Genomic DNA, 24,821 nt, shown 5'->3' on the forward strand with positions numbered 1-24,821 from the left:
TTTGACTTGTATACTGCCAAACAAAATAACGTTCCTCTAGACCACGGTGCACAATACAGTACATATAACTCACACACTTATCACAGAAAGTAATATTACCACAAGTAAATTAATAAATTGCTGACTGGAGGTATAGTGGCATCCTCACCAGAATTTGAGGCGAGTTCAAATCCAGCCAGTTCCTTGCCCGCTTTCCATCCATACTGGGTTCAGTGTCAACTTGGCTTCGTAGAAAAAAACAGACAAATCGTAGAGAAGCGGCAAGATTGCCACAGGCACAGAAATGAACAAAAAAATCAATAAGTAATAAGTAGCATTTGCGCCACAAGTCAAAAAGTAAACAGTAAAACACTATTGGCACTTCATACATGATTAGAACTGCATAGTGACAGGTAGTTCAGAAGCTTTCAGCCTGGTGGAAGAAACTATCTCCAATTCTAACAGTTCTTGTCTGAATGCTATCGTACCTCCTGCCTGATGGCAGGGGATCAAAGACATTGTTGGATGCATTGACAGATCCCTGAGGCACACCACTGGTCACCAACCTCCATGCAGAATATGATCTGTCTACAACCACTCTTTGCCTTCTGTGGGCAAGCCCATTGGATCCCATGCCTCTTTACTTTCTCAATAAGCCTCGCATGGGGTACATTATCAAATGCTTTGCTGAAATCCATATATGCTACATCTACTGCTCTACCTTCATTGATGTGTTTAGTCACATCCTCAAAAAATTCATTCAGGCTCGTTAGGCACGACCTGCCTTTCACAAAGCCATGCTAACTATTCCCAATCATATTAATCCTGTTCAAGTTTTCATAAATCCCGTCTCTCAGGATCTTCTCCATCAATTTACCAACCACTGACATAAGACTCACATGGTCTATAATTTCCTGGGCTATCTCTACGCCCTTTCTTGGATACGGGAACAACATCTGCAACCCTCCAATCCTCCGGAACCTCTCCCGTCCCCATTGCTGATGCAAAGATTGTTGCCAGAGGCTCAGCAATCTCCATCCTCGCCTCCCACAGTAGCCTGGGGTACACCTTGCCTGGTCCTGGTGACTTATCCAACTTGATGCTTTCCAAAAGCTCCAGCACATCCTATATCTTAATGTCTATATGCTCAAGCTTTTCAGTCCTCTGTAAGTCATCCCTACAATTGCCAAATTCCTTTTCCATAGAGAATACTGAAGCAAAGTATTCATTGGAATTCCCATGCCAGATGCTAATGCAGCTTGTCAGGATACACTCTGTGGTGTGGTTGGAATGGGAGAATGTTGGGGGAGGGGCATCTCTCTGGCCTCAAACTCCTCAGGAAGTGGAGAAACTGCTGTGCTCTCTTGACCAAAAAGGGGGCGTTGAGGGACCAGGTGAGATCGTCCATTATGTGCACTCCCAGAAATTTGGTGCTCCTAACTCTCTTCATGTGCCATGATGAGTGGTTAGATTGTACTTTCCTAAAATCCAAAATCATCCCTTTGGTCTTGTCCACGTTGAGTCTTAAGTTATTGTGTTCATGCCATTCTATCATCTGCTTTACCTCCTCTCTCTATGCTGCCTCATCGTCGTTGTGGATGAGGCCACCCACCGTTGTGTTGTCAGTGATCTTGATGATTTGATTTGAACTGGATCTAGCAGGGCAGTTATGCATCAGCAGTGCGAACAGCGGCACGCGGAGCCTGCAGCACTGGGGAGCGCCAGCGCTCAGCGTGATGGAGCTAGAGATTGTTCTAGCAACACGGACTGTCTGTAGCCTTTCTGTCAAGAAATCCAAAATCCAATTACAGAGAGTGGTGTTGCAACATCACAAGGACAGTTTACCCAACAGCTACTGAAAGATAATTGTATTAAGTGCCGAGATGAAGTTGATATCCTGCGTATGAGGCACATTTTCTGGGTAGTGTAAGATGGAGTGGCGAGCAGAGGCTATCAGGTGGACCAATTTGAACATTAAGAGATCTGGAAAGGGTCCAATGCAGCAGGAAGATGGCACAGAATGCAAATCATAGCCAGTCATTCAAAACATTTCATGCAGTTGAGGTCAGTGCCTCTGGATGGTGGTCATTGAGGCAGGTTACTGTTGTCTTCTTGGGCACCAGAATGATGGTGGCCACCTTGAAGCCTGAGTGCATAGTTGGCTGTTCCAGAGAGATGTTGAACATGTCTGTTAGAACCTCTGATAACTAGATTGCACAGTCCCGACCAGGTATATTATTAGAGTCTGCAGCATTGTATGCTGTGACCCTGGCTAGGGTCTTACTAATATCAGCTGCAGCCAGACAGATTACCTGCTCATCAGGAGAAAGAGGGAGCCTTCCTCTGCGGTACATCATTTTGTGCATTGAACCAAGCATAAAGGACATTCTACCTATCAGGAAGAGAAGTGTCACTGTCGTTGACGTGCAGTATGTACACGTAATCCGTTTTGGTCTGAAAGGCCTGTCACATGTGCCTCATGTCTCTGAAATGGCTGGATATTCCCTGTGAAAAATTCCAATTTGCCTTCCTGATGAAAGCACAGCTCCTGCTGAGCTGAGTGCTGTCTCATCCCACGACCTGAAGGTAGAATCTCAATCTCTCAGCCAAGCATGGACCTTTGCTGACAACCAGAGTTTCTGACTTGCCCGCATAGATGCATTTACTAACAATGGCGTCTTGAATGCACTTCTCTATATAGCCACTCACAGATCTTGCATATTCATCAATTTTAATGTGATTGTCATGGGCAGCCAATTCCCTGAACTTGTTCCAGTCTGTGTTTTCAAAACAGCCCTGCAAATGCTGAGGTTGTTCCTTCTAACCAGGTCTTCATCTCCCTTTGAACTGGTTTAACTCTAACATTATCTGGTTTATGTAGGAATTAGCATAACAGATAAGTAGTCAGAGAATCCGAGGTAAGGACGTGGAGCAGCTTCCTGTGTTGGTATGAACCAGGTCTAATGTGTAGCAAAGTCAACGTACCGATAGAATTAGGCAGCACTGTTTTTAAGTTAGCATGATTAATGTCACCAGCAACGGTAAAGAAACATTGGGATGTGGTTTGAAAATCATGGATGGTGCCAAAGGGCTCACGCAGCACGTCCCAAGCAGTAGCACTGGGGGGTGATGTACACAGCCACACTCACAATATCAGCGACCTCCCTCAGTAAATATAAAGGCCATGCTGCACAGCTTCGCCTTGAGAACTCTACCATAGGCAAACAGTGGGTTATTGCTACAGAAGCATTCACACACTCTTTCTTATTAGCGTAGATACATATGCCGCCGCTGTGGGTCTTTCCAGAGGCCGTGGGAATTCTGTTGGCCTGAAAAAGGGTGAAACCCTCTGGGTGAATGGCTGCTTGAGGGGTTGTATCCTGGAGCCACGGTTCCGTCAGGATGAGTGTGCAGCTGTCCTTCACCAACGCTAATTCAGCCTCAAATGCGGGTCATCTAGATTTTGTCTAACCATCGAATGCTTGAAAGCAAAATTGACGCGAGATCTGGTCTTCAGGGCTCACCTTTAAAATTGCACAAATACCAGAGCACTTTTCTCACGTCTGCTTTCTTGCATACCTCTTCTGATGGCGTCTCTGCTGCCAACAACACGGAATGCAATAAGCCCGTGCAGCAGAGCTCATCCACAATCCAGCATGCACTCTGATGCTTATGAGGAAATCCTCGAACTTAGTAATCACCTTTAATAAAAAATAACTATCTATTAACATAAAACTGTAAGTCACTTCCTCTGACACATGAAAGAGGTTCAGAATGGTAACTCGCATAGTGGTGGATCTGAACTAAGTCGGCTGATAGTGGCAGACTTCATAAACTGATTGTGTTGATTAGTAATTATATTATCATGCCTGTCTGTCAGAGAGAGAATATATTGTACAAGTTGTTTCAACAGCATATTTCTTCTCAGCTGTTTACTTTCCAAAAAATTCTTTCTATTCTAGTCATTTTCAAGTTCACAGGAATCTTTCTGAGGCATGATGTCAGTTTCAGTTCAAGCACGCAATTAAAATATACAGAGAGAGCACTTCTGCACGTGCAACCACATATACTGTCCAGACAAATTCATGGGCTCTGGAGGAGGCATCATTTGTTCTTTTTCACATCTTCTACAAGTCCTTTGTTGTCCTCCCACAAAGAAGTAATAGCTGGTCCATACACACACTTGCGTCACACACCTGCCCAGCTGTATCTGACGGAGATGTGGAGAGTCTATCTTTCTGACTTCCTATACCCTCAACTCAAGCATAAGGTCAGATATCAGTAAGGTCTGTACTGAGATTTCCCCACAAGGACGTGTCACGATGCTGTGTTACTTTTACTCTTCATTGGTGTCTTTCCTTTTTAAGAACACTGGATATTTTGACTTTAAAACAATGAACAAGCCTGTAACCTTGGGTGTGGCAATAAAGAAAACAGCTGTTGTTTATGCCATGGAGCCAGAAGGGGGCTGCAGGCATTGGAATCTGAAGCAGCAAACAAACTGCTGGAGGAACTCAACATGTCAGGTGGAAAATGGAAAGTCAATTTCCCGGTCACCTGATCAGATTTGTTTATACCATGCTCAACAATGACCATGCTCAATTAATCATAAATACAAAGCACCAAACACTTCCACGGGGATAATTACAGTCAGTTTGAACTTTTAAGTGTTTGAGTCCCAACATAACTGAACGTCGAGCATCAATTTTTAAAATTCATTACGTGCAATTTCTTGAAGTACCAATATCATTGTCATACTTTAAAACTGATTCAGTCTGCCATTTGAACCTTCAACTTCCAAGACAACAGTAGACTTTTGCACCTAGTTGAACTAAACCAAATATTTGCAACTCCAGCAATGTTGAATATAATACCATACTTTTGATAAGCAGTAATGCAAGGTACATTAAGTCCACCCATGTTGTTAAGCATACAAGAAACTTAGCAACAGCCATGCAAAACCTCCACACAGCATGTATTCCAAGTCATCCCAGCTGTTTCCCACTAGGAAAGTGTTATTGGCAACTTCAAAGGGCAATGACCAGACTTTGAATCACTACAACAATGAAAAACTCAATATGATTATATAAAAATGGGAAAAAAACATTTCCTCTAACTTCTAATGAAATTCAGTTGCCGACATGCTTTTTACATAATTGCCAGGTCTGATAGACCTTCAGAGATATTGACACCCAGGAATTTGAGATTGCTCACTCTCTCCATTTCTGATTCCCCTATGAGGACTGGTGTGTGCTCCCTTGTCTTACTCTTTCTGAAGTCCACAATCAGTTCCTTGGTCTTATTAATATTGAGTGCAAGGTTGTTGTTGCCTCATTCAACCAGGTGATCTACCTCACTCCCGTACGCCTTCTCGTCACCATCCAATATTCTGCCATCAACAGTTGTGTCATCAGTGAATTCATAGGCAGTGTTTGCCTAGCTACACAGTCATGTGTGCAGAGTGAATACAACAGTGCGCAAAGCACGCATCCTTGAGTTGCATTTGTGTTGATTGTCAATGAGACAGAGATGTTATATCTAATCTGCACTGACTGTGGTCTCTTGATGAGGAAATCAAGGATCCGGTTGCCGAGGGAGGTACAGAGGCCCAGGTTTTGAAGCTTGTTGATTAGTACCTGAGCAAAGGTTGATTAGAGCAAAGAACTTATCTTGAACTTTAATAAGGGGAAATCAGGAGAACACACAGCAGTTCTTATCAAGGGGGTCAGTAATGGAAAGGATAAGCAGCTTCAAGTTCCTGCTGCCAGCATCTTTTAAGATCTACCATATACTGGGCACAACATATTGATGCAATTGTGAAGAAGGCATGCCCAGAACTATATCTAATCCAGTGATTAAGAAGATTTGCTCTGTCACCAAAGACCCTATGTATCAGATGTACCATGGAAAGTATTCCAACTGACTGCATCACTGCCTAGTATCAAGCCAATGCACAGGACTGGAAAAAGCTGCAGGAGTTGTAACCACAATAAGCTCCATTGCGTGCACATCAAGGACACAATGGAGGGCTCTCTCCATCGAGCACATCTACACGTCCCAGTACTATTATCAAAGAGAAAGTACATGAGTCTGAAGACACGCATTCAATATTTTAGGAACAGCTTCCTCCTCTCGCCTCTCCATTTCTGAACAGTCCATGAAATCATGAATACTACCTCAATATTTTGCTGTCTTTTTGCATGATTTATTGTTCTATATGTGCTTATTTTAATCTATAGTAATCTTTATGTATTACATTGTACTGTTGCCACAAAACAATAAATTTCATGACACACCTGATTGTCCTCACATCAGTGATGACAAACCTGATTCTGATGGTGAATAATTCTCGAATGCTTATGAAACATTATAGCTACAATCAATAATAACATAGAATCAAACATTACAGTGACTGCATATTTCATTCCACAGCAGAATGCGGCACATTATAATCTTGTGTTCCAAGGCACAAGATCAAGAAGCAAAAGAGTGTGATAGTTAATATTGCATACATCAGAAACAGCTCACCACAAAATGTGCTTTTTCTGATTTTGAGTGAAAGCTGTAAATGCAGATCATTAAAGGATACATGTCAATGTAACGTTGGTGGAAAACCCTTGAAAAGGACTGAAACTGCCTTGCATCTGATGATAGTTTATTGCAACATTCACAACACAGCACAGTTTATCTGGAAAGATTGAAACATATTTTGCTAGAAACAACTTTTTTTCCCTAGAAACATCAATAGAAAACAATCACCAGCAAAGGGAAGATAAGTAGAACTTCACACTGTACTATTATTGTGATGGAAGCTGTTCACATAAAAGGTGAAACCTCCTGTTTAGCAAATATAAAGTAAGTCATGTGGAAATCCCAACTATTCTGTAAAAGCTCATCATTCCAGAAAGCCAGTGTGATGAGTGTCAAACTTAATTGTTGTAATGGCCATACTTGGAGCACCATGTATCATTTTGGTCACCTCCTTATAGGAAAGATGTGATTAAACTGGAAATTGTGCAAAAAAGATTTACAAGTATGTTATAAGGACTAGAGAGCTTGAGTTATAGAGAGTGGTTAGCCAGGCGAAGTCTTTACTCCTTGGAACATTATAGTGACTTTATAGTGGTTTATAAGATCATAAGAGGCATCACAGCACAGACATAGTTGAGAAGTTTTTTTTATTTTGCAGCAGCAGTACAGTGCATTACATAATAATAAAAAAACTACAATTTACAATAAGAATAAACTATGTATGTATGTATATATATAAGGAGAAAAAGCTGTTAATAATTGTTCTGGTAAGATCGAGCCATTAAGTGGTGAATTCGTGCAGCTCCAATGTGAAACATCAAATATTTCCCATTTTGGATTATTACAAATCCAGTCACAGCCATGGGTCCTCAAGTTGGCAGCAATGTATTAAGACATTTTAAAGATCCATCGATAGTCAAAATCAATAAACCTTGGATGGCAGTCTTAGCTCACAAATGCAGTTGTATTTTAAGAAAAAGGAAGCAGGGACGTTGTATTAATCTACAGGTACGACTGAAATGCAAAGGCCTTAGACTTCACTCCTGACTATCCTGCTGACAAAGACAGTCTCTAGAAAATAAAATTGAAGACCTCAGCGCCAATTTGCTGTAACAGAGGGACATCGGGGACTGCTAGGTGTGTTGCTTCATGGAAACATGGTTATTGCCTGCCATTTCGGATGTAGCGCTACAGATAGAAAGCAAAGGGTAGCAGTGAACAGGTGTTTCTCGGACTGGCTGGAGGTGACTAGTGGGGTACCACAGGGCTCTGTATTGGGACCACAGCTCTTTACGATTTATGTCAACGATTTAAATGAGGGCATTGAAAACTATATCAGCAAGTTTGCTGACGATACTAAACTGGGTGGCAGTGTGACATGCGAAGAGGACGTTAGGAGAATACAGGGAGACTTGGATAGGCTGGGTGAGTGGGCAGATACTTGGCAGATGTCATTCAATGTGAATAAATGTGAAGTTATCCACTTTGGAAGCAGGAACAAGAGGGCAGAGTATTGTCTGAACGGTGTAGAGTTAGGTAAGGGAGAAATGCAAAGAGACCTAGGAGTCCTAGTTCATCAGTCAATGAAGGTGAATGAGCAAGTGCACAGGCAGTGAAGAGGACAAATGGAATGTTGGCCTTTATTACAAGGGGAATTGAGTACAAGAGCAAGGATGTCCTTTTGCATTTGTACAGGGCCCTGGTGAGACCACACCTGGAATATTGTGTACAGTTTTGGTCTCCAGGTTTAAGGAAGGACATTCTGGCAATTGAGGAAGTGCAGCGTAGATTCACTAGGTTGATTCCTGGGATGGCAGGGCTGTCTTACGCAGAGAGATTGGAGAGATTGGGCTTGTACACACTGGAATTGAGGAGATTGAGAGGGGATCTGATTGAAACGTTTAAGATAATTAAAGGATTTGATAGGATTGAGGCAGGAAATATGTTCCAGATGTTGGGAGTGTCCAGTACCAGAGGGCATGGATTGAGAATAAGAGGTCAGTTATTTAAAACAGAGTTGAGGAAGAGCTTCTTCTCCCAGAGAGTTGTGGAGGTGTGGAATGCACTGCCTCGGAAGATGGTGGAGGCCAATTCTCTGGATGCTTTCAAGAAGGAGCTAGATAGGTATCTGATGGATAGGGGAATCAAGGGATATGTGGACAAGGCAGGGACTGGGTATTGATAGTGAATGATCAGCCATGATCTCAGAATGGCGGTGCAGACTCGAGGGGCCGAATGGTCTACTTCTGCACCTATTGTCTATTGTCTATTAACTCAATGGCTTCGCCATTCTCCACAAGGACAGAGCAGCTTAATATTTTAAAGGCAAAAGTTAGAGACAGAATTGGAGTCACATTAACTCTGGCAGGGTTTGCAGGCCATTGCTTCATACAAAACAAAACCTAACATCACGTAAGTATGCAATGCTTCACTCCCAGATGAGCTCATTGCCTATTATGCACACTTTGAAGTGGAGAATAAAATTACATCTGTGTGAATCCCTGCAAAATGTGGTGACCCTCCAATCTCTGTGTTAGACACCAAAGTAAGAACATCTTTCAAGAGTGAATCCTTGCAAAGTGTCAGGCCCTGATGGTGTACATGGAAGAACTCTGAAAAGCTATGCTAGCTAACTGATGGAAAGTTCAAGAAAATCTTCAATCTCTCACTGCTACAGCTGGAGGATTCCACCAGCTTCAAAAGGGCAGCAATCACACCAGAGTCCAAGAAGAGCAGGGCAAGACTTCCTCAGTGGTAGTTGCAGGAGTTGACTCTGGGACTGCAGGAGATGCTTCTGACAGCTCTGGCCACCTTTTTTCACTAACAATTGACTCTTCTCTCATCAACTGATTGATGTGTCATCTCCAGAGGACATCAGAGGAAGTCTTCAATGTGTAGGAGAGTGGTACAGTTCTGTCCTTAATCTTTCCAAGTACTCACTTTTGATCATCTCTGTAGTCCCTCGCCAGGACTGCTTCTCCAGGAGTGAAACATTGTGGCTCCTTAACAGTGGCATCCTCAATTTGCCTCGGTGTTTGTCCTTCTGAGATTGGATTTGTGGAGATCCAAGCGTGAACGCATGGCATGACCCAAGAATAGTGTAGCTGTTGAGTTATTGGTTGTGGAGTATGCTGCCTTGCAATATGCAAGGAAGAAATTGGTGAGCTTCTGATTCAGTGTTTGAGTAGAGTGTTCTGCTGACATTGCTTGTAGTGTGTTCCATAGACTCTTGGACAAACCTTTCCACCAAGCTATTTGTAGCTGGGTGGTACGGTGCAGATGTAAGATATCTTATTCCATTTTTTTTCAGGAATAACTGAAACTACTTTGCAACAAATTATGGCCCGTTGTCAATGGCTAAGTATTTTGGAACATCAGTCCTTGAGAAGCGGCTTCTCAACAGATCAACAGTGTGTGACGCTGTGGTGGAGGCTATTGGGAACATTTCTGGCCACTTTGCAGCTATATCCATTACCATCAAGAAATTTGTGCCTAGGAATGATCTGAAAAAGTTGGCATGAATCCTCTGCCACAGCAATACAGGTCATTCCCAGGGATGGAGAGGTATTGCTCTTGGCACGTTCTCGATGTGTTGATGTTCCGAACAGTGTGTGGTAAGCTGCTCAATCTACTGATCTATCCCAGACCACCAGACATTTTGGGCAACCATGTAGACCTGAGACAGTGTGTGGTCTTTTCTGGTTTTTCCTTGGATCCTCTCTGCCAAAATAGAGAGACTTCTGGATTGTATTAGGAAGAATATGTCAAGAGGAGTGTCCTCTCTTGTAAATTTTTCAGCAATTTCCTTTCCAAGGATAAATGGGAAAATCCATCAGCATTTCCATGATTACTTGTCCTCTTGAATTCAATTTTATAATTGTGTCCTTAAAGTATATCTCTGCATTTATGTTGTTGGTGGATCACTTTTTTCTGGATTAAAAATGGACACTAATGGTTGATGATCAGTAATGCATGTACACTCTCTCCCATTCTGGTCTTCAACTCAATCTTTGACAAGTTGAAATGTTTTACACACCAAGCTAAATTTAAAGCCTCTCTGTCAATCTCTGCGCAATTTTTCTCTCGCAGTAAAGGAACGTGATGCAAAGGCTATGGGGCATTCAATTGCATCAGTCATAACATGTGACCTGGCTGACCTATAACATAAGGCAAGGCATCACAGGCAAGCTTCACTGAAAAATGTGCATCATAATGTGTGAGTACAGTGTCTGACACCACAATTTCCTTTATCATTTAGAAAACCATCTCACTCTGCTTTGTCCATTGCCATTTCTTCCTGATTGTAGTAATGTGTTCAAGAGGTGGAGTACAGTAGCTCGGTTTAGCAGGGACCTGTTATAGTAGTTGACAAATTCTAAAAACGGCCATGATTCTGGTACATCCTTTATTCTTGGGGCATCCATCACTGCTTGAATTTTCTCAGCATTCTTGTATAAATTATGTGTATCAATGGTGTGACCACGGCAAGTGATGCTTGGTTTAAAGAATTCACATTTGCGGAATCATTTTCTGAGCCCATAATCATCTAATTTTTTTGACATTATCTTGAGATTTTGAAGATGTTCCCTGTCATCCTCACCCAGATAATAAATGTCTACCAGATAGCACTGAAGCCTGGGCAGCCTTGTAGCACCTGGTCCAAAAATCCACACCAGATTGCAGGTGCAGAAGCTACTCCAAAAATAAGTCTATTATAAGGATGAAGTCCTCTGTCCGTATTTATAGTGAAAAACACTTTGGACTCTTTTTCCAACTCCATCTTTAGGTAGCTCTCAGCTAAGTCCACTTTGCTGGAGTGTTTCATTTAGGAAGGTCTGCAAAGATGTCCTCTATCCTGGGCAGAGGGTGTTGCTCTAATTTCAGTACCGGGTTGATGGTGACCTTAAAATTAACACAGATTCTGACAGACCCATCTTTCTAGGCTGCTGCAACCACTGGTGTTGGTCATGTGCTCCAGCTATCCTTGGAAAGAATTCCTTCTGACTCTATGCCTCTAGCTCACTGGCTAATTTTCATGGGTGTTACAAGCAACCAGATGGGCTTTGTAAAGCTTGGATGGTGTCATTTTCACTTAATACTATTTTACCCCCTGATACATTTGAATTCCCCAATTTCAACTTTAAATACTGTTGTGACATCATCCAGTACTTTTCTTAATTCTTTTTCACTTGGCTCTATTGCAAGGAATGTGGCATACAAATGGTGGATGGATCTCAATCAAATTATAGTTGTGTCAGCCAATAACATCTCAAAATGCTGGCCTTCCTATTTTTACCACATACAAACCCGACATGGCTTTTTGGTTGTTGTATTTCACTGTTACGAATGTCATTCCCACAGAGGTTATCTTTTCTCCAGTATAAGTTCCTAAACGGAGATTTGCAGGCTTCAGCTTAGTATCTTCGAAATGCTATTCAAACTCTTTTTGTGGAATCACTAAAATAGCCAAGTCAGCATCCTATTCCATTTTTATTAATTTGCTGTTCATTTCTAGTGAAAGCCATTTTGTTTGTTGCTTGTTAGTTTTCATATTGTAAGTGTCAAGCCTATCCAGTCTTGTGTGGCTCTCATCATGATCAGAATTTTCATTAACATAATGGAAATTAGTTCACTTTCTGAAACTACAACTTGACTTTTTATTATTTTCTCTTCCCTGTGTAGTCCATTTATTTTTGCCTGCTGACAAGCTCTTCTTATGTGTTCTTCTTTGATGTACTTCATGCAAGTTTTGCCTTTATACTTGCATTGCTGTATGAGTATCCCTGTCATATGATAACACAATTTATCTGGCCATGCTGGGTTTTATTTAGACAATTCAGTTTTGCTCATGTTCCCTATTATTCCTGACTGGAACTTAAATATGTCTCTTGCTTTTGATTCTATTGATACAGTGATTTCAACTGTTCTTTTAAATGTCACTTGTGATTCAGTTAGTAGCCCTATTTGAATGTTTGCATGTAAGATTGCACAAATTAAATGGTATCTCCATGCATCATTAAGCCCACTACTGAACTGGCAATGTTCCTACAATTTCTTCATTTCAGCCACATATGCTGAAATAGACTCCCCTACCTTTTGCTTTTGCTTATGAAACCAAAACATTCTGCAATCAACAACGGTTTTAGTTCAAAATGTTCCTGCATTACATTCACAATATCAGCAAAGCTCATTTTGGCTGATTTGTTTGGAGCAGTCAGATCTCTAAGCAAACTGTTTACTCTTCTACCAATTGCACTCAACTAAAGTAGCACTTGTTTCTTATTAGCTATTCCATTTCCTTTAAAATACTTCTCAATTTGTTCTGTATACATCATCCAGTTATCTGTTGTGCAATCAAAACTTTTCTACATAGGCAGCCATATCTGCTTTTTAAATCTATTATTATTACCACTGAATAATCACTGTTTATGAATCTGTGAACTTCATTCTTTTTCTGTCTTTTTTATAAACTCAGTTGTCTCTCTCCACTTCTGAAGAAACACATGCTGTGCTTTTTTTTAAAAATCGAATGTCTCTCTCTTGCAAAAAAAAAATTCTGCACTTCAACTGTAGGTAGTCATCTCAGGTTCATTTTAAAGGTTCCTCATGGCTACCGCTTTGTTTTGTAACTCTAGAAACTGAGTGAATGAATGACATAGGAGTTTAGATTAAAGTAGTTAGTTTATTTTTCTTTCAGTGAAGCATTCACATATAATGTAGTGGTGTAATGATAGATGCCATTCACGTACATTTATGTATATTATGAATTATATAAACAACAAAGAATGTTTAATAAACAATATATTTAAAATATTACTCAAATATTACTGAAATTTTATATATACTACAGAAAGGATGAGGAGTTTCAAGTTCATGGGTGTCAACAGCTCTGAGGATGTATTCTGGGCCCAACATATTGATGCAATTACAGAGAAGGCGCAACAACAACTATATTTTATTAAGAGTTTCAGGAGTCTTAGTATGTGCCAAAGATACTTGCAGATTTCTACAGATACACCACAGAGAGCATTCTGACTAGTTGTATTACCAGTCTGTTATGGAGGGGCTATTGTATTAGATCAGAAAAAGCTACAGAAAGTTGTAAACTCAACCCGCTCTATTGAGAGCACTGACCTCCCTGACATTTGGGACACCTTCAGAAGGCAAAGCCTCAAAGAGGCAGCATTCATTATTAAGAATGCCCATCACTCAGGACATGTCCTCTTCTCATTCCTACCATGAAGGTGGAAGTACAGGAGCCTGAAGGCACACTCTCAACATTTCAGGATCAGATTCTTCCCTCCGCCACCAGATTTCATTTTCTCTTTCTATACATTCTTCTTATTGTAATTAATGTTGCTATAGCTTGGGTTGGTAATGGGGACAAGCTCATTCTACCTGTTAAATGCTCCCAATGGCATATGCCTCAAATAACCTCTGACAATCAAGTCCAGCTCTTGGCTTTCCTGTCTTGTTTAGCTACTTAGCTACTAAGCCTGGCAGAACTGTTTCTACTGTTATGACTGTACCACAGCTCTGAGGGGCCGAAGGGTGTGGGGTAGCCCCCTCCTTTGTGAGAATCGCAAGAGCATTATTGGGTTGGGTCAGAGGACCCCGGAAATGAGAGAGAAAGACATGGCCATTGTCTCCTAGAGACAACGTTTGTGGACTGGGGACTATGCTATGTGCAAGCCCTCGGGCAAAGTGGGCTGGTTGAGAGAGAGATTGCATCACCCCAACCTGATTGACATCTACTACCCGGCGAGTTAAGATAAAAGGGGGGCTGTAGGGACAGCCCCTCAGACGCACCAGAAGAAACGTTAGCGATCCCGCAATAGCGGGAAGCCATTTGAAGGAAGCCATGTGCATTCGGTTCCCTTGCCTGGGGGCTGGTGAATGGTACCACAGAAAATGACTTGGAACTAACAACAGGGAACCAACTCCTCCGACGCAATGGATTGGACTCATAAAAGTCCCGGACAAGTTTAAAACCGTCTCTCTTAAACCCAAATAGCTGCAGCTTGAAAGGACAGTGACTTTTATCTCTCCTTTGGACAATACAATATCCCCTAGACAAACGATAGAGCTATTGCTTAATTGATGATTATTATTATACCCGCGTTTTTAGATTGAGTATTGACGACGTATTTTATCTGAATGTCTGTATTAATCTTATTTTTGTGCCCCTTTATAAATAAAGACTTTTAAAAATAGTACCATCAGACTTCAACGGACCTCTCTATCTTTGCTGGTAAGTGACCCAGTTACGGGGTTCGTAACACTACCAACAGGAGAAGGGGCAAAAGCGGGTTACTGGTACCTTACACCCAATCTCTTCGGACAGATGGGGCTTGTCAACTATGGTTGGCAGCTCATGTAGGAGAAGGAAAACTCTGATCTCAAACCTCCGCTGCCCAGCGGCTATGCTGATTCATGGGGAAGGCTTGGAAAGTAAACCCCAAGGGAAAAATCCGGAGCTGGAGTCCCTAAAGCAGTCCTACATTGAGTTCAATGCTGACTGGCAACTCCTGCAATACTGCTGGTACTTAACTGTATTGGTCTCTGCTGTTCCTTTGGATTCATCAGATGCATAGAGAGGGGGAGCTTGCTACATGGGCAGCAGCTTACGCTCCATATTGTGCTGCTCAGGCTTGCGTATCTGGACAGCTAGGACACAATTTCCATGGTCAACTCTGACTAACAGAGGCCCTCATCTCATTCTAATTTATAGCTTTTATTATTATGAATTGCAATGTGTTGTTGCCGCAAAACAACATATTTCATGAAATGTGCCTTTGTTATTAAACTTCATTCTGATTCTGAGTGTGTGTCTTCAAGCTCCTGTACCTCCTTGTTACAACTATGGATTCAGCAATGCAGCAGATACTGCAATTGCACTCGTGAATATGCACGTCAGCTAATTATTATTTCATTGTGATGGTACTGTAACACTTACCCACAGGCTGGTATATGTCTAGGGGAAAAAGGGATCCAGCCACTCTCCAACCCACCTCCCGTACACGCAGGTGCTGTGAGAATCGAGTTAATGCCTCGCGCCCGCCAACAGTATCAAATCCACAACAAATACCGTTATGAAATACACTTTAAAGAGTTTACTAAAATTAAAAAGAGTAGTAAGCAATACAATATATATACACAAGGAAAAAAAACAAAAGGCGCCACTTATCAAAGTTCAGTCTGTTTAGTGCACTCGTTGGAGCTCAATCAACGAACCAATCGACCCATCCGGCCGTCGCACCTGGGACCACCCCGGTGGTCTTACGAGCAGTCCAGCACACGTCCACCTTCTTCCATGTCTTCCTCGGCCTCTCCCAAAAAAACCCGCGAAAACCCCTCTCCCAAGTTCCCAGCATCACAAGACACAATGACATTCCCCATTGATTAACAAATGAATACAATTACCATATCAGCCATTCTAAAGTGAAACAACGGCTAGAGAAACACTTATCCGACAAAGAAACATTCCTACTTGTAACAAACCAAAGAGGCCATTTTGAGTAACATACCCAGGACATTGTACATTCTCTCCCCACCAGCAAATGTCATGCCCTCATGGCATTACTAGAGGTCCCCAAAGCTTCTTGCAACACACAAAACCCAACCCAGGTGCAGAAGGCAATGACATAACTACCCAGAGCAGTAGAAATCACACTCGGTTCTCCCGGTACCACATATGTCAACCGCTCCGGGGGGCGCCTAATCCTCTGAGATCTCCATACCCCTTCTGCCCCACTGGGCTCCCTCGTCACCTGCGAACCCACTGTCTCGGACACCCCAGGTCTACCTGACAGACCCGCACCCCCTTCCTCACAGGGGTCCTCCCTCACCCGAGATCTCTCCGGCTCACGCTCAGATTCCACTCTCTCTCCCACCAATGTAGGCTGCCTCTCCATCTGACCCTCAAGACCTTCCCTCCTCTCACCCAATTCAGTATGGGAAGGGCCAGGAGCCTCCTCTCCTGGTACTGGAGCACTAGCGAATGGGAACAGGACCCACTCATCTGAGTCGTCCTCCTCTGAATCGGTAGCCATTCCCGAGTGAGGGACCCGTCCCCGCTCTTCAGCAGCGGGCTCTTCCCATTCTCCGCTCCCTCGCAGAGTCCTTGTACTGGGCGTAACCTCCCACTCGGGCTCCTTATCCACCTGCACCGCTTGACCCAGTGGCAGCAGGTGATTCCTATGGAGTACCTTGATAGGCCCTTTTCCATCCTCGGGTTTCACCCGGTAAACTGGCAGGTTCGGCATCTGGCTCTCTATTACATAGGGGCTGGCCGCCCATCGATCTGCTAACTTGTGCTTACCAGGAAGTCCCAAATTCCGTAAAAGGACCCGGTCGCCCGGTAATAATTGTACAAACTTCACCTTTCGATCATACCGCATCTTATTCCGCTGATTTTGTTTGGTAGCCGCCGCCTCGGCCAACTCGTACGCCCGCTGTAACTCCCTCTTCATGTCGGACACGTACTTTAGATGGGACTTCCCGGGAAATTCACCCACTCCACCTCCAAAACACACGTCAATGGGCAACCTCGCTTCCCGCCCAAACATCAGATAATAGGGTGAATACCCTGTAGCCTCATTGCGAGTACAATTGTAACAGTGAACCAATTGTCCAATATGACGACTCCGCCTGCTTTTCTGCCCAATCTCCAGCGTCCCAAGCATATCCAACAGGGTCCTGTTGAATCTCTCTGGCTGAGGATCTCCCTGTGGGTGGTAAGGGGTAGTCCTGGATTTCTCAACCCCAAGCATAGTCAGTAATTCCTGGATAAGGCGGCTCTCAAAGTCCCGCCCCTGATCACTATGGATTCGCCTGGGAAGGCCGTAATGCACAAAGTACTTCTCCCATAACACCTTCGCCACTGTCGTCGCCTTCTGATCCTTGGTGGGAAATGCCTGAGCATAGCGAGTGTAATGATCGGTGATGACTAATACATTCGCGGTGTTGCTGGTGTCAGGCTCAATCGACAGGAAATCCATACATACCAGGTCCAGAGGTCCCGCACTCTGCAAGTGCGACAGTGGAGCCGCCAATGCTGGCAGGGTCTTCCTCTGGATGCAACGACGGCATCCCCTACAGTATTCTTCGACGTCCCCCCTCATCCGGGGCCAGTAGAACCGGTCTTTGAGTAATCCATATGTCTTTTCCACCCCCAAATGTCCAGAATCATCATGTAAGGCCTGGAGTACAGTCTGGTGATACTCCTCTGGCAGGACCAGTTGCCAACAGCGGGGTTGGTCCGGAGGCGTTGTTACCCGGTACAAGATTTTGTTCTTTAACTTCAACCGAGACCACTCCTTCAACAACAGAGGCACGTATGGGTGTTTCGCCTTCTCAGCCAACGCCCCATCCCCCTTCTCGACCGCTCTCCACACTGTGCCAATGCCCGGGTCATTTTGCTGAGCAGTTGCCACTTCCCCCGGACTCAGTTCCGGCAACTGTTTAGTCCCCAGAGCGGTCAGGTCACAGTAAACTAGGGGTATGGCGTCGTCAAAAACCCCCAAATGGTCCACGGCTCGTTCCAGCCTCCCTCTTCCCTTGGCCTTCACGGTGATAACAAACTGACACATCGCCTTCACTCCAGGGGCAGGGACACTCTCCCACTCCTCGTCCTTCTCCTCCTCCCCCGGCTCCCGACGAGACAATGCATCCGCATCGATATTCTTGCTTCCGGGGCGGTACCTCAGGCTGAAATCATATACCGACAATGCCGCCAGCCACCGATGTCCTGTGGCATCCAGCTTCGCCGAAGTCAAAATATAAGTGAGAGGATTGTTATCCGTTCTCACCTCAAACTTGGCTCCGTAAAGGTAATCGCCCAGCTTGTCCACCACCGCCCACTTCAGCGCCAGGAACTCCAACTTGTGAATGGGATAGTTTCTCTCCGATGGCGACAAGCTTCGGCTGACAAAGGCTACCGGCCTCAATGCTTTGCCATGCTCCTGGTACAGAACAGCCCCGAGACCCTCTCGGCTGGCATCCGTGTGCAGCACATATGGCTTCTGGGGATCGGCAAAAGCCAACACCGGGGCCTGGGTCAGTGCCCTTTTCAAAGATCGGAACGCCTCTTCACATTGATCATCCCATCTCGAGCCAAAAGGTTCCGCCGGGTTCCAGTATCCTCCAGCATCCTGCCTCTGGTTCCCCGTCCTCTTCTTCCCCACCGGGGGATAGCCACACAACAGCTGAGTTAACGGGTGACACACTTTGGCGTATCCTTTCACAAATCGCCGGTAATACCCACAGAACCCCAAAAATGAGCGCAGAGCACCCACTTTCTGGGGTCTCGGCCAGGTGGTCACAGCCTCTATCTTGGTTGGATCAGTAGCCACTCCCTCTCGCGAAATGATATGGCCAATGTAGTTAACCGACGACTTGCAGAACTGGCATTTGTCCAGGGAAAGCTTCAACCCTTCTTCATTAAGCCGGCCCAACACCTTCAACAGTCTCTCCTCATGTTCCTCCAAAGTCGATCCAAACACTATCAAATCGTCCAGGTACACCAGCACCTCCAACAGATTCATATCCCCCACAGTTCTCTCCATGAGCCTCTGGAAGGTGGCTGGGGCTCCGGAAATGCCTTGGGGCATTCGTTCGAACTGAAAGAACCCCAGTGGGCAGATAAAAGCGGTCTTCTCTTTATCGGCCGCACTCATCGGGATCTGGTAATACCCACTTCTTAAATCCAGCACACTGAACCACTTTGCACCGCTCAGGCAGGCCAACGCATCCTCGACTCTTGGGACAGTATATTGATCAGGGACAGTTCGCCGATTCAACGTCCTGTAGTCAACACACATGCGCACTCGCCCATTCTTCTTCCGTGCCACCACTATTGGGGACGCATAAGGACTTCGAGACTCAGCTATGATTCCGGCCTCCTTCAACTTGCACAAGTGCTGTCGCACGTCCTCAACATCTGCCGGAGCCAGCCGCCGGGATCTCTCTCGGAACGGGGTGTCCTCCGTCACCCGGATGGTGTGGCGAGTGCTTTTGGAGCAGCCAACATCAAACTCGCCCCGAGAAAAAACAGCTTCCATCTTCAGCATCTTCTCCACTAGCCTGCGTTTCCACTCCGGCGACACTGGGGAATCCCCGAAGTTAAAGGCTTCAGCGGTCAGCTCCCTTCGATGCTCCGATCCCTCCCCGTTAGGGGTCCGCACTAGTGCGCTGGTCATTACCGTCACCGGGAACAGATGTGCCAGCGGCATTCCCCTCTTAAAGGTGATTTCTCTTGCCGTGGTGTTCCTGACACTTATAGCTATACGCCTCGCATGTACCACCCCTGGTCTCTGCACTTCGGGCCTCACCAGCGCCCCCGCCGGAAATCGTGTCTCCCCTTCAAGATCGTCTGGGGCATCTACTAACAGGGCTTCTCCTGTCGGCACTCCTGGGAATCTGGGGGTCCCCATCACTAGTGCTACCTCCCCTGGTTGGATCACCTTGGGCCTCGCCTGCGTACACCACACCGTCCCTCGTTTACACTCCGGGTCCAGCCCTTGGGAGGCAACCCCTTCTTCGAACACTGCTTGAAACACTGGATGCACCGAGAGGGTCTCCAGAAAGTCTTCCCCCCCTTTCTCCTTACAAGCTCCCAGGAGCCGTCGCACAACTGGGGAGTTAGTCCCCACCAGGAGGGCAGCACCACCGGTTTCCACCGGGTCAGGACACACCAACACCAACGTCTCAATAGCTTCCGACACTCCCACATCGCCCTCCGAGAACTCCAATCTCACCGATAGGTACCCATCGTACGGGTAGTCACCCTCGCTCACACCCCAAATCTGCAGGGCGTCAAATGGTGTTACGGGCAAATGCTTTAGATGTTGATTGTAGAAAGACCGGTACAATAAGGTCACCTGCGATCCAGTATCAAGAACGGCTTTTGCGTAAACTCCCTCTATCCGTAGACCCACACTGGCACGGGGTCCTACCAGCCCATCCGGAACAGAGGCGTGGGCACCCGGTGGTCTTCCGGCTGATCTCTGGGAACGTGTTCCTCCAGAGGCTCCAGTCCATTCCCTCACTGAGCCTCTCCTAAGTTTCCCCGACACCTCTCCCTTCTTAGTCGCAGGGGGGCTTGTCCTCTGCGGGACTCCTTGTCTCTCACAATCCCACCTAAAGTGACCCTCCTCTCCACAGCTATAGCACACCCTTGGCCTTCCACAGTCCCGCCTGAAATGCCCCTCTTTCCCACAGTTAAAGCACACACTGCCGGCTGCCCCTCCTCTCCCAGGACGGCTCCTGCTCCCAATCCACTGCACTGATCGCCCCTGAGAGTAGGTACCTCCCCTGTCCCTCCCCTCCAAAGGGGGTTCCCTACTCCCCGGGGGTTTGTCATTCCTCCACTCAGCCACCACTTCCTGTATCGCTGAGGATCGCTCCCGTAGGCCCGTGCCCCTTTTCCGCCCCAATGCTCTCTCTTCCTCTCGCACCTCTCTAATCAGTTGCCCGAAGGATGGAGGGGGACCTTTCCTATAAGCCTGCCGGATAGTCCACGCCACCTTGTCCTCCTCCAGAGAGCCACTGAATAGCTGACTCATCCTCACGCTAGCCACGTCAGTCGCCTTCACTACCCCCCGGCGCCGCAGCCCCGAGAGCATCCCCTCCATCCTAAATATGTACTCGGAGAGCTTTTCCCCTCTCCATTGTTCCAGGCGTTGAAACTCTGCTAAAAGCAGCCAGGGTTCCCCTGACAACCCAAACGCTCCCTCCAAAACTTCTAGGCAGTCCTCCACTGAGGCCCCAGGCTTCTCAGCTTTCAACTCCCGGATGGTTGTGGCTGCTAAACCCCTCAAACTTCCCAGCAATCGCTGCCTCTTCTCCTCCTCTGAACCTGGCCACTCCTCTAACATCAAAGACGTATGCTCGATCCAGGTCTCATAGTCCACCTCCCCATCCGGAGTAGGCTTGGCTCCGGAGAACACCCCCAGCTTCAGCCGTGGCCTCTCGGCCACCCCCACCAGGGAATAAAGTGCGGCTGCCAGCTCCGAGACTTCCACCCTACCTGGGGAGCGGGGCTTAGTCACGACTCCCTCCTCCCACCTCCCTTTACTAGTGCCGGGCACCTCTTTGGGGTCCACCTCTAGCTCTAACTCTTCCCCCGATGTCTCCTCAGCCTCATCCTTGTAGAAGTGGAGCCCCCACGGGCCCGCCTCCCCCGGTACACTGACCGTCGCCGGCAGTCCCACTGTCCTGACTTCAGCACTCGTACGAACCAACACCCAGCTAGACCCCACCTCTTTACCACACCGTCTAGCTACCAATTCTACCTGCCCAATACCCTTCACCGAACTTAAACCCCGCACTATCACGTCTCCTGAAACTCGAAAATCCACTCCGCTCACTACGCATGCGTACTGTACCGGTACATCTTCAAACTGGCACCAACAAACAAACTTATCTCTGTCCATCTTCCTCTGCTGCCTGCGCGACTCCACAGCCCCTGACAATCCAATCCGGGACGAGCACCCCACAAATGTAACACTTACCCACAGGCTGGTATATGTCTAGGGGAAAAAGGGATCCAGCCACTCTCCAACCCACCTCCCGTACACGCAGGTGCTGTGAGAATCGAGTTAATGCCTCGCGCCCGCCAACAGTATCAAATCCACAACAAATACCATTATGAAATACACTTTAAAGAGTTTACTAAAATTAAAAAGAGTAGTAAGCAATACAATATATATACACAAGGAAAAAAAACAAAAGGCGCCACTTATCAAAGTTCAGTCTGTTTAGTGCACTCGTTGGAGCTCAATCAACGAACCAATCGACCCATCCGGCCGTCGCACCTGGGACCACCCCGGTGGTCTTACGAGCAGTCCAGCACACGTCCACCTTCTTCCATGTCTTCCTCGGCCTCTCCCAAAAAAACCCGCGAAAACCCCTCTCCCAAGTTCCCAGCATCACAAGACACAATGACATTCCCCATTGATTAACAAATGAATACAATTACCATATCAGCCATTCTAAAGTGAAACAACGGCTAGAGAAACACTTATCCGACAAAGAAACATTCCTACTTGTAACAAACCAAAGAGGCCATTTTGAGTAACATACCCAGGACATTGTACAGTACCTTAACTTCATTCTTTTTGTTGTAGCGCTTGTTGAGATGAGCAAAGTACAGCAACATTTTGCTGCCTGCTTGAATTTGTCCTTGCCTGAGAAATTGGACTGTCGAGTCAACTGAATCTGAAGACTAGCGATATCCATTTTATATTTAGTTATTCCTTTGAGTTACGGTATTTGCTTTGTTTTCCATTTGAGAGTTATAGTTAACAGTCCTGTTTGGCCTAGCATTTATTATTTACTTTTCCCTCTAACTCTGTTTGCATTAAAGTCTGTGAACTATCAACCTGCTTCAGTATCCCTTGCTCCTCACTTGGGCCATATTGAACATAGTGAGACATTGAGAGACATTATCTGCTATCATTTCGATGGGTAGAGTGTCAGCACGGAAAATGGTGCCTGATGAACCTTTTAGAGCTTTTGAAGAAAGGTTGATGAGGCTAGCACAGTGAATGTAATCTATTTGGACTTTAGCAAACCTTTCAGAATCCTCTATGGTAGGCTGGTCGAGAAGGTTAGGCCCCATGGAATCCCAGCATCGCTAGTGCGGTGGATTCAAAATTGACTTGGAGGTAGAAAGCTAGGGTGGAGGTGGAAGATTGGACACTGGTGACGAGAGGTGTGTGCAGGGGTGCCTTGTTTTGCATTACATGTATAAATGATTTGGATGCAAATGTGCAATGCTTGATCAGTGGCTTGTGGATGACGCAAAATTAGTAGGCGTTGTTGATAATTATTGAGGATTACAAGGAATACAGCACAGGACAAGCTCTTCATGTCCAACAAGCCCCACCACCCAGCCACCCACCTACTTAACAGTATAATCAAAAGACAATTTACAATAACCAATGAGCGTACTAATCTGTATGACTTTGGGCTGTGGGAGGAAAACAACATACTCTTAGGGATGACATACAACTCCTTATAGGTGGTGCCAAAATTGAAATCCGAACGCCGAACATGTTATAGCTGTACCAGTGCCATGCTACTGAGGTGCCCGTTAACCTTGATCAGTTAGTTAGGGAAGTGGACCAAGGAGTGGCATGTGGACTTCAATTCAGATGAGTGTGAAATGATGCTTTTGGAAAGCCAAACCAGCATAGGATTTGTACTGTAATAGGAGGGGGCTAGGGTGAGTAATAGAACAGAGGGACCAGGAGTACAAGTGGATAGTTCATTGCGAGCAGCATCATGGGTAGATGGGTGGTGAAAAAGATATTGGGTACTCGGGCCTTCATCAGTCAGCATGCTGAGTGAAGGATTTAGAGAATATTCTGAACTCAGGGTGGTTACAAAATATTAACATCAGCAAATAACTTCAGCCACCAATCTTCAGATCTGAGTATGGACTGTAGATTAAGTTTAAAATGCAGCTCTGGACAATGGGTTTCTAAGAGCCGTGAACCACATTTAATTGAAAGACCAGTCAATGATGATTTAAAATTCATTTGGATGTCTGCAGTGTGGGTGTGCAGAAGGAGATGTGAAAGTTATACGTAATTCAAAGGAAAACATTGTAGATACATTATAAATATAGAATTGTCCTTTGATCTTTAGCATATAAAATGTCATATAATGTTGGGTCAAACAGGCCTGTTCCTTTGAAAGGGCCTGAATATGATACCTAGTGTCAGCTCCTTCTCTCCAGTGACTTTGATCACACAACAACATAGGACATGTGGCATTATGTTGCAATTATGTGAGTCATTGGTGAAGCCATACTTCGAACACTGTGCATAGTTTTGGTCAGCTTGTTATAGGATAGAAATGATTAAAATGGAAATAGTGCAGAAAAGATTTACAAGTATGTTACAAATACTAGAGGGCTTGAGTTATAGGGAGTGGTTGGTCAGGCTAGGTCTTTATTCTTTGGAACATAGGTGAATGAGCGGCAAACTTCTAGAGGTTTCTAAAATCATAAGAGGCATAATATTGGTAGTAGTATAGGGGGAATCCAAAACCAGGAAGCATGGCTTTAGAGTGAGGGAGGAAAGATTAAAAAGGATCTGAGGGGCAATGTTTGACCAGTTGTTTGGATGATTTAAATGCTGGACCAGACAGATTGAAAAGGCTGGGTGTCGGGACCAGAGGCAAAGTTCAGGCTAGGTCTGCTTGCTCCTCTGTGATGTTTACTCCGTGCTGTGTTGCATTGAGGCTGAGGCTGTGCCCAACTCCAGCAGCTCTGGGCTTCGTGTCTGAGGGCTCGGTGATGTTCA

General features: G+C 45.3%; 1 protein-coding gene across 1 annotated transcript; it reads right to left on the minus strand.

Moving 5' to 3' along the window:
- Nucleotides 1-10,570: 10,570 nt before the first annotated feature.
- On the minus strand, nucleotides 10,571-22,623 carry LOC132394939 (uncharacterized). The gene is made up of 2 exons (XM_059971284.1): nucleotides 18,385-22,623; nucleotides 10,571-10,667 (listed from the first exon to the last, which is right to left on the minus strand). The coding sequence occupies exons 1-2, from the start codon at nucleotides 21,942-21,944 to the stop codon at nucleotides 10,571-10,573; spliced, it is 3,657 nt and encodes a 1,218-aa protein (XP_059827267.1). The 5' UTR covers nucleotides 21,945-22,623.
- Between the last annotated feature and the right edge of the window lie 2,198 nt (nucleotides 22,624-24,821).

The sequence above is a fragment of the Hypanus sabinus genome, chromosome 6 (genome assembly GCF_030144855.1).
Source record: "Hypanus sabinus isolate sHypSab1 chromosome 6, sHypSab1.hap1, whole genome shotgun sequence".
NCBI lineage: Eukaryota > Metazoa > Chordata > Chondrichthyes > Myliobatiformes > Dasyatidae > Hypanus > Hypanus sabinus.

What these genes read in the sequence shown, in the direction of transcription:
- LOC132394939 (XM_059971284.1), bottom strand. Translation starts at nt 21,944, where the DNA reads ATGGACAGAGATAAGTTTGTTTGTTGGTGCCAGTTTGAAGATGTACCG. An exon ending in CCCATTCACAAGTTGGAGTT is followed by an intron (nt 10,668 to 18,384) that starts CCTGGCGCTGAA and finishes CTTATGTTATAG; the next exon opens with GTCAGCCAGGTCACATGTTA.